The 10,535-nt window shown below is 46.5% G+C and overlaps 1 protein-coding gene across 1 annotated transcript in view; it reads right to left on the bottom strand.

Annotated features, from left to right (window-relative positions):
* The window catches only part of KCNG2 (potassium voltage-gated channel, subfamily G, member 2), a 22,244-nt gene extending 11,999 nt beyond the window's left edge, over positions 1-10,245 (bottom strand). Inside the window, exon 1 of the mRNA XM_010131476.1 lies at positions 9,427-10,245. Within this exon, the coding sequence (XP_010129778.1) occupies positions 9,427-10,182 (756 nt within the window). The 5' untranslated portion in view covers positions 10,183-10,245. The remainder of the gene's footprint in view (positions 1-9,426) is intronic.
* Between the last annotated feature and the right edge of the window lie 290 nt (positions 10,246-10,535).

Here is a 10,535-nt window from a genome sequence, read left to right on the forward strand (position 1 = left end):
CAGCAGCCACTGCTGGGATGAAGCCCCGCTGGTCCCACGTCCCAGCCCTTGCAGCACCCCCCGCAAACAGAGTCAGCGCCCAACAAGATACCTTGGTCAGGAGGCTGCCTTCATGGGGCCAGACTCATGCCTCTTCAGAAAGCTCCCTGGCTCCGGAGGTGTTCTGGCTGCCCTCACCCTTAGTAACGACTGTGACTGCCAGTGCTCCTTTCATCTTACTGATGGCTTTGTGTCTGAACAGACTTGAGGGCCAAGGGAGCCCCAGCCACACAGCGTCCCCTCTGCGCAGGAACACAGCCAGAGCTCCTGCGAAAGGCGTCAGGCAGGGCACGGTGAATGCTCACCCACCTGTAAGGGCAGAAGGGGCTCTAGAAATAAGCCCCTGCGGAGCCAGGGGTCTTATCCAGCGGCTCACGAATCACACCCATGGCTTCAACCGAGCTGAGTTGTAACGTATTTAAAAACTCTACGAGACCAATTCATGCATCTCTAGGTAAGGGGTTCCATTGTAATTACCCACACTGTAGTGCGCCTTATCTAGAGCATGAAGGTGTCCATCCACAGGTTCCCGTTACTGTTCACTGCTCTTCACAGACACTCTCTAATGCTGCTGTTTACTGCATTAAAACCTCCTCTATGTCTCACTATAATGCAGAATTCTCAGATTTTGAATAATTCTTTTAACATATCTTCCACTTACCTGCTTAATGGATACCAGTCTGGACACTCAAGCCTCCTGCCTTTGCAGGGCAGGTGGGACATCTGCCAGGAGTTCACCAGGGTGTCTAAACCCTTTCCAAGGTCTTTCGTCCTGGGCTCTCCATGCGCTCCTCACTGCAGCATGCTGATGTACGAGCAGCTGCCCCCCATGTTCAAATCAGTCCAGCTACTCCCCATCCCTGAGCAGCGTGTCGTTCCCGGGCTACCTGTAAATCTCATTTGCAATTGTTTTGTAATATCTCCCAAATCACCAGGAAAACACCAAAGGAGCTCTGGGCCAACACCAGAGACCCTTGCACGCTCCTCTGTGTACACTGTCACTGGTGATGACTCCTCATGTTAGTTATCTGCTACTTTGAGATCTAGGAGAAATTTTTTAGATGTTTAAAAAGGGAGGTAAGTTTTTGACAAAAGCAGTTTTTATTAAAGAAGGATGTTGTGTGGCACTAATTCAGATATCTTACAGAAGTATCAGAACTTATTTTTCAGAGACCTCTACAATCTCACGAAAAATACTGTTAGATTAATGAGTGGTGTTCTACATAGACTAGAAGCAATTCTCCTGTTCTCAAAAATGTTGCTGAGTGTACTCAGTACCATCTTTTTTGTGGTTTGACTTGGAACTAATATCATGCTTTTACCATTAGAAAAGCCAATAACCTTACAGTTTTCTTCTGTAGCCTTCTTTAAGCCTTTGTTAAAACCCTATTGCCAATGCTTTAACCTTTTTTTTTCCTTTTCGTTTGTATACTGCTCTTCCAACTTGTCTGCAGTCTAAATGTCTCCGTGGACACTGCAGAAGTCCCCAGTTTCAAAACCTTCTATATTTCATTTCAATCGCCACATTTTAAGCAATGGCATTTATAACGCTAAATGATTTAATGCAATCCTTCTAAGTGCTGTTCACATGAATCAGCTCCTTACCTCAGCCCAGCTATACGAGGTCTTGCCAAACATAAATCTCATTGCTTGCTTTCATTCCAAACCTCTAGAATTTATAGCAACATATGCTGGAGCTCTGAGACGAATCCCCCAGATGGTATTTTTATTACAAATATCAAGCACAAATGAATGAAAGATTTCTCTCCTTCAAACACGAGGACAGTTCTCAGTAAGCCCAGGGAGCACCAGCTCTCTTGCAAGAGGCAGTGGAGCACTCTGTGGAGAAAGGCAGCGCCGCTGCACCCTCCGGGTGTTGCGGGGCAGGCTGTGCGGAGCAGCTGCAGTAATTTCACAAGCGTGACTGGAGGCCCAGCAGCAGTTACCGTGAGATTGCTTCAGAGACTCCCTGCGTGATTTACCTGGAAGTTAGGAGAACAAACCCTCTGGTAGGAATAGACAGTTGTGGTGGTGGAACCAGAGAAATATTAAAAAAAAAAAATTAAATATGGAGCGTATTTTGCTGGGCGAGCCACACTGCACCAAACATAAACCAGTTAACAACGTGACAAAGTTACCAATGCTGTTATGGAAGAGCCTTGGCTATTTAATTATTTATCACTAATGTTATATTGCAGCATATTTATACAATATTTAAAAGAAAACGCGAGCCTTCTATTTATTCATGAGAAGAGATCCTGTAGACTGAAAGAGTTCATTAGCACAGCATAAAGTTATTAACAAGTCAACACGAATTTTATTTTATTCAACTCTTTCCTTATCCCCAAGCTAACCGTACAGAGCAACACTCTTGGATTTTTCTATTTCTAAGCCTAAAACACTGCAGAGAGTCTCAGGTGGTTCTCAAAGGCTGCATTTTAAGCTACAGTCCTCAAAATCTTCTGGGGCAGCTCCTCATGCCATAAGGATTTCTCTGTTTCGTTGGGCAAAGCAGCCGGGGAAAAGGTGCTGTGGCGAGGGCTGGGGTGGGCAGGAGTTAGGCCTGATGGCGCAGGTGGTACCTTCACTGGGAGGGGGCTTTCTGAGCAGAGGGTCTGCGGGCTCACGGTGGGACTCTGCACAGACCTGGTCCGCAGTGCTGGGTCCCCACCCCCCAACCTAAAGGTAACTCTTGGTGAAAGAAAATACAGCATTCCTCCTAACCGTCCTGATACACCAGAGGAAGATCTTCTGACTGGGACTGGGTTTCCTGTATCTTCTCTGGAAGTTTAAATTGCTTCCATCAAGCAGGAAGGCTCGATTTTTTTTTTTTCCTCTCAGGGGAGGGGGCACTGCAGAAAGTAATTTTTTTTCCCCAGGAGGAGCAAACAAGCCAAGAAGAAAAAACGTCGAGAGCGCCTCAGAAGCAGTCATGACTCAATACAAGTAGTTGTTACTCAGCACTCTGTCCACACAACCGGTATCATGAATAACCAATCATCCCTTCAGACATTTTCTGTTCGCTACCAGTTTAAGGGGAAGGACCGTCTCAGAACAGCGGAGGCAAAGCTGGCGCGTGGTGTGCTCTTTGAGCGGGGGGCTTCCCGGCAGCTGGAGCCCCAGGCAGTGGCAGGCAGAGCAGGCACAGCGGGCAGCGTGTTGTGCCACAACGATGCCGAGGACCCACAGCACCAGAAGCGTTTCCCTAGTGTGTGGACACAACAATCGTGAACTCGGTAAAATAACCCAATACCGATCCTCTAATGCTACCAGCTGGACTTGGACACCCCGTAAAGGAAAGATGCCTGAAGGAGAGATTAATGCGTGTACTTCTGTTCCATGAAGGACTGCATCATTCAGCTGCTTCTCAGACAAGCACAGTGACCAAAGGACACAAACTCCACTTCTTGATGTTTGCAAAGAGCATTTTGCCATTAGTCTTACATTTGCAGATTCCACGGGACTCAGATAACAGACACACACCACTCAACCCGCCCCCCCCCAACTCAACATTTACCGTTTAGGTTGAGCAGTGCAGAGGTTCTTGACCCCTTCGTTTTCAACCTCTCTGTGTGATCTACAGAAAGAGCACTTTTATCCTTCAAACTTCACCACTTCCAGCTGCTTTCAGACAAACCCGAGCTGTCTGAAAGGCAAGAGCACAGCACACTGCTCGACCATCGGACAGGAGCTGGGAGACCTCACTCTGCTGACTCACACTTGCAGAACGTGGCAGCTGCTCCTCAGCTTGGGACTCTGAGGACATCACAGGAACGGCGTCTGGCACGAACTAAGTTGGTCTCACTTATGAAAAGACAAAAACTTCCTTGCTTAGAGACCTCACTTACAGGGTGAGGAATGTGCCCAGGTCCCTGAACGGGAGCAGAGACGTAACTCCTATCTCTGTTATGACGATGGCCACGGGTACTGAGTTTAAGACACTCCTTCCCAAAGCCTGCACAACCCAAGTGCGAGACTACACAGAACAAGTGATGACACCAGAAGAGGAGACGGAGCACGTAACAGCAAATGGAACTTTTACTCACTACTGCTGACTAAAGCTGCTGGTAAAGAGCTCCCGAAGCTTCTCACTTGGGCTGTGTGTTACCATTTGAAGTACTATCCGAGCAGAAAAACTGCCTTAAGCTTATGAAAGAAAAAAATAAGAAAACCCTCCCTTTTAGCTAAAGTACAGCTCCGCATGCCGTGAGTCCTACATCCCTACATGAGCACAGGCACGTGAATGTGAAAGAGCGGGTGAATCTCGTGTGTCTACGGGAACTTCCCTGTGTAGAACTACCATGCTGTAGAAAAGGCAGGTGACAACTGCCTCACGTGGTCTTTCCCTGGCCTCCAGCCAGCTGTGGCCTGAACTGCCCAGAGCAAACACAAAATCTAGAGTAGCAAGGTGGGGGATGAGACATCAGCAGATCAGTTTAGGTGCCATAACTAGTGATACGGAGAGGAGATTCAGACTGGAGAGAAGGAAGAACTTTTTTACTCTGAGGGTGGAGAGACCCTGGCCCAGGTTGCCCGGAGAGGTGGCAGAAGCCCCATCCCTGGCACCATCCCAGGTCAGGTTGGCCCCTGGGGCTCTGAGCAACCTGCTGTGGTTGAAAATGCCTCTGCTCCCTGCAGGGGGGGTTGGACTAGATGACTTTTAACAGTCCCTTCAACCCAAAGCATTCTGTGATCCTGTGATATTGTTCAGCTTATGCTTTTTGCATTTAAGCAGCAGAGCTGAGAGAATGGTGTAATGAATTCTTGGATGATCCCCAGGGAAATTAGATAGTCCAATACCCCAAGACTCTTTTTATAAAAAGTCACCCTCAGTGCCTGTACACTGTAAATAGTTATCTGTAATACCGGCAGGGAGATTTTTTAAAATACATGGTTTATGTTGACTGCATTGTAATTTCTAGGACAGGACAGAAAGGAAAAACACAGCTGCAGTTTGATTAAGACTTCCATTCATGAAAACAAACCATCGATACATCGCAGGAACACGCGGCTCTAAGCAGAAACCAAGAAGGTCTCAGTATCGCATGCAGAAAAACAGCTTAACAGTCACAAGAGAGAGAAAGGGAAAAACGAAACGAGAAGCTCCGTTCTGGAGTCTCAAGCAGCAGTGTGCCATCCTAGCACAGAAAGCACCAACGATCACAACTGCTTTACTCCTTTACATTGCTTTTCACTGAAATGAGTAAATGAGTTAATGTAAAACCAGTTTTCCCTACCCAGAAGTACCTCAAACTTCAAACAAAAGATGGAATCATTTGTTCAACAAAATGTTTGGCATTTCCGACACACTGAGGCCCAGAATACTTGTTATTTCTTGCTATTTAGCTACTTATTTAGATTACAAACCTAAACACATCCATAGTTATAACCACAGAGTCAGAGGATGGCTGAGGTTAGATGGAACCTCTGGAGGTCATGTGGTCCAGCCCCCTCCACCCTACTCAACTCAGCGCCACCTAATTGCCAAGAATTGTGTCCAGACAGCTTTTGAAGATCTACAAGGACAGAGATGCCATGACCACCATGGGCACCCTGTGCAAGTGCTTGCCCTCACAGTGAAAAACTGTTTCCTGATGTTCAGAGGCAACCTCCTGTGCTCTCCAGCCTGTGGAGGTCATTCAGGACGGCAGCATGACTCTCTGGCCTATCAGTCACTTGCCCAAAGTTCATGTCATCAGCAAACTTGCTGAGGGCATAGTCTGCTCCATCCTCCAGATCACTACTGGAGATGTTGAACGGGCTGGACCCAGTAAGGACCCCTGCGGTACACCACTCCAACACAGGCCTCCAACTAGACTTTGTGTCGCTGGTCACAACCCTCGGAGTCTGGCCATTCAGACAGTTTTCAACCAACTTCACTGCTCATCCAGCCCCTACATCAGCAGCTTGTCAATGAAAAGTTGTTGAGAATCATTGTACGAGACTCTTAACCTTGTCTGAAATAACTTTTGTGTGTACCTTTGTGAAATGAAATCTTTAGGCACAAGATCGTTTAAAATGCACATTCACAGTCTATTCCCTGTCCTCACCAACAGGAAAGTTGAAGCACAGTGTGTAAATTAAGCTTAGAAGGTTAAATAGCTCCAGGCTTCTTTATAAGCTATTATTAACTGTGTCGTTTATGAGTCTCTCTCTTTGTTGCAACGTTCTTCAGCTGAAGGTTATCGAACCGTAACTTCCTATCACAGCATCTTTAATTAGACTGGCTTTTCCCAAAACGTTAGAAAGTACGGTGAAGAAGGAAGTACTCTGATCTTCTCCTGCTTTACACTGTGGTGCTACAAATGCCTGAGCTCAGTGGGACCATGACAGCCCTGACACGGAACCCTAACAAGAGGAAGAGGAGCCAGAGAGCCTGGAGAGCGTACACAATGAATACCGCGCATCCTTGGAACAGTGCTTACTGTTTACTTGGTCCCGAGTCAGGAGGGATGCTCATACGTTTTCAGCTTGTTAGGAGACTGCAAAACCAGACCGGAGCTCTCCCTAGGCAGGAGGTTTAAGCTTGGTACCAGGGATCCAGCTCAGGATGGGTAACACGCCTTTGAATTTACACAAGCTCTCTTCTCTGCAGACCTGCCATCTGATGAGCTGCAGCAGCCTGCTAAGCATGTACTGATGATACACAAGGAGTCTGCAGCCCAGATCTTTGACCCCACAGGTGATTCCACGTGGGCAGATGCCTGACTCCTTGCCCGGCCTTACTGAGGCTGGAAAGATCTCTGTGGGTATTTACATCTGTTTGTGCGGGACCAAACTCAGTCACTGCGTATGACGCGTTACAGCTCAAACAGGGTGCTGACCTGTCTCCATTCAGGAGCAGGCGAGGAACATCAGGAACCCACGAAGCTACGGCAGGAGTGATCCTTCACCTGTTCCCTGTGCTGCAGAACCACTTTGGTCTCAGACAAAATAACTCTGCCCACAGAGCTTCCTGTGTGACGGACAGGACACAGCCCACCTGCAGGAGCTCTCTGCTTTTAGGATTTAAGGCCTCAGGAAAACATCAGATCATTGGTCCTGATCTCCTCTGCGTTGCAAGCATGTCACCTTTGTAACCTGAACTGAAATCAGCATTTTACTTTTGACTGAAGCAGAGCGAGTTTAGCTGAAGGTGACCTTCCAGAAGGGCACTGAGCTTTAAACTGAAAACATCACAACACACAAAATCCACCAAGTCTCTTCCTAGTCCGCAATTAATCACCATGGTATTAAATATTGGCACCTAGTCTCCCACGTGACTGTATCAGGATTCAGCTTCTAACCATGCTTCCTCTCCCTGCATAATTTAAAGGTCTTTAGATGATACCGTTTTCTCATAAAACCCACTAATTTGCTTGATCCACTCACCTTCCTTTTGATCATCTAAATAAATGGAAATGCACCTGTTTCTTACTGCACGGCGTTTTTTCCAGGTGTGTGGTATTTAAAGGTTTATTCACCCTCTCCAGTTTTCCAGAACACCACGTGACCACAGGCACGTGGGAACTGACTGCAGGATTCTAGTGCCAGTCTCACCAGTGCCACACGCAGGTACACGATCATCTTCCAGCTCCTCATTACAACTCCCCAGCTCGCATGTTCTAGGATCCCGTTAACCCTTCTGACTTTATGCTGCAATAGGAACTCACATGCAGTTGCTTGTGCCCTAAAGCCCATCTAGAGTCTCATTTTGGGAATCAGACTCTGCTTTTCCAAGAGCAAGGCTGCGCTCACCTTTTGTGTATAATTTGACATTTGACTACGAATATGGGCTCCTTTTAATGGTCCCAGCTTACCAAGAAATCCAGATTTCTCTCATATATTAGCTCTACCCTCATTATTACCCTGCTCCACCAAACGAATATTATTAGCCTATTATTATGAGTCTCTATTTCTGTTCAGATCATTAGTAAGAATATGAAGTGCCTGAACTCCAGTAATTCTGAAAGCAATCGTTCAGCTCTCATTTCGGCCGAGGAACATCTAAACATTAAATACGTATCAGTTTTCAACAGTAAAATACCCCTTGCGCTTAAAATTCCAGCATACTGCAGCACTGGTGGTTAATTACAGTAAAAGGCAAGTGTTTTGGAAATTATCTCTTAAAAATTATTAGGACAATATAAATTTAACTAGTACCAAGTACTACTATCCTCAAATCTTAGAGAATAAAAAGCCTTTAACCCAAAGATCTTATAATAAATCAAACAACATACCAAACGCACTGTCTTTTTCCTGGCTGCTACTACATTAGCCCATTTCCAAATGGAACAACTCGGTTGGTGTTTCACCTGAGCACGCCTCGCAAGCAAAGGGTGGGTTTAACTGCCCACGAGGTACAAATGCAGGGGCCTCGCCGGAGTCGCTGCATCCCTTTTCCATCAGCATGCTTTCTACTTTCAACGCTGTGAAACAGGAAACGCCTCCTGTCAGGTAACAACCGCGTTCTTTTCCGCTAGCAGCAGGATTCTGCTGCCAGGAGAGCTGAGCCTTCAGCTGAGAGGCAGAACTCGGTGGGGCGAAGTACTGTCCTAGCAGCTGAAGTTCACAATCACGTTTAATGACAATGGGGCTGGAAAATAAGCCCAAACATTGAGTGTCAAGCTTGGATTTCAGTAGAACTACAGAGGCCATGGACTCTTTGAGAAGTCCCAAGCCCCAAACCCCTTAGATTGCATTTCAGCCAGTAATGGAAATGTGAGTGTCCTCCTCTATCCATCTCCAGATAAGCTCATTTGCTTACATATGGCTACTGCTAGGAAATGGAACTGCTTGCACAAATAAGAGACTAAACCCCTAGGAAATTTATTGAACTAAAGAATAAACAAAATACCCGTGAGATTTGATTTTCAAGGGCACGAAGCATCCACGTCTTACACTTGAGAATACTAAGCATGTCGGAAAATTGGGACATTTGCTTTGTTTCTGCTGTTAAATTGCTGCTTCAGCTTCCCTGCCCTCTACCTCACCTAGAGCATCAAAGATTTTAGATGTGGTTTTGCAGCGGGGTACTGAAAGTTCCTTCGAACTGGTATGTTGAAGTACCTTTAAGGAAAACTGATCTGTTAGCTCTTAACCTTACCTCAAAACATTAAGCCTCAGGCAAGGCTGGATCCACATGCTTAGAGATGTCAGAAAACAAAACTGTTGGGTAAAGCCGTCTGCTGGTGTGAACTGGCCAAGCTGTGCTGGCAAGGCAGAGCTTGGCCCAGTCTTCCCTCAGTATTAAAAGACATAATGCTTTTCCTGCCCTACCCTGGCCAGCTCTCCACAGCGTGAATACTGAATGCAATGCCTGCACGCTGCTGCGTGACTTTGTCCGTCACCTCCCCTGACGAGACAACAATGAAAACACACTTCACTCTTGAGAAAAGCTGCACTCACCCGATCTTCTTCTTCCCTGACATCTGGCATGGTGCTGATGCAGAGGCTGACTGCAGTGATGGCAACAAAGGAGACTGAAATACAAGCGAAGATCTTTCCTGGGATCCCTGAGTGGGGGTTCTCCACCATATCCCTGAGCTTTCGCATGCACAGGCTCAATCGGCTATTGTCCTGGAAGGCACATTGCGTCGTTTCACTAAACAGCATCTCCCCTTCATACAGCCTGGCCTCAGCCACCTCCTCCTCTTTCTGTCGCAGTCTCTTTTTACAGCACCGCTCCAGGTGGTCCTCTTCTATTCCCCAGTACACAAGCTCCTCCTGAAAAGAAAGAGCGCACATCTCCCTGAGAAGCCTCAGCTTCCCCGCTGTCAGGAAAGTCATGATTGTCCTAAAGGCACTAGGATTACGGTCAAAAAAAAATTCATTGCAGCTAACATCATAGTCGTCGCAGATGTCCATGATCTCATCATAATTGTTGCAGGATTTTAGCTTCCCAAGCCTGGTCAGGGGGCAGTTCTCCAAGGTGGTCCATGGAACTTTGTATTTAATGCCACCTACGTTGATGATCACAAACCTGGTCCGGTCGTCCAGGCGGGCTAAGCAGCACAAGTCTTCCCCAGGGTGCAGAAGCTTGGCCTTCTTGTAGAAGAATCCTTTCTTGGTTTGCACTTCACACAGGTTTTCCAAGTTGTTGAAGGAGTAGGAGCTGAACTCAGGATCTGCATTCCCAGTGAGCAATGCCATTTCGTGATACATTTGTTGAGTCCATAGGGAGGTCAGGGCTACTCAAACAAATGCATCTGGAGCTTGATGGGACAGTCAATCTGTAAGACACAATTTTAAAATTGCAATAAAATTTGGGTGTTTCTAGATGAAAAACAATCTCAGTGTTGTCTCAATTCCAAGAAACTTCTCTCCATGGCATTATTTTTTCCCTATTACTGTAGGACTGTCTTTACTTGATAGTTGCTTGGGGAAAGAACTTAAACTGCAATAAGGTCAGAAGCCAAGCTTCTGAGGATTCAGAGGACTCAGTCTGTGGATGAATGGAAACAAAACCAGTGTGTTACCATTTTCAGAAATTTCTTTTCTAGAGGTTTGAGCTATAT

Source organism: Buceros rhinoceros, unplaced genomic scaffold, assembly GCF_000710305.1.
Source record: "Buceros rhinoceros silvestris isolate BGI_N320 unplaced genomic scaffold, ASM71030v1 scaffold2960, whole genome shotgun sequence".
Taxonomy (NCBI): Eukaryota; Metazoa; Chordata; class Aves; order Bucerotiformes; family Bucerotidae; genus Buceros; species Buceros rhinoceros.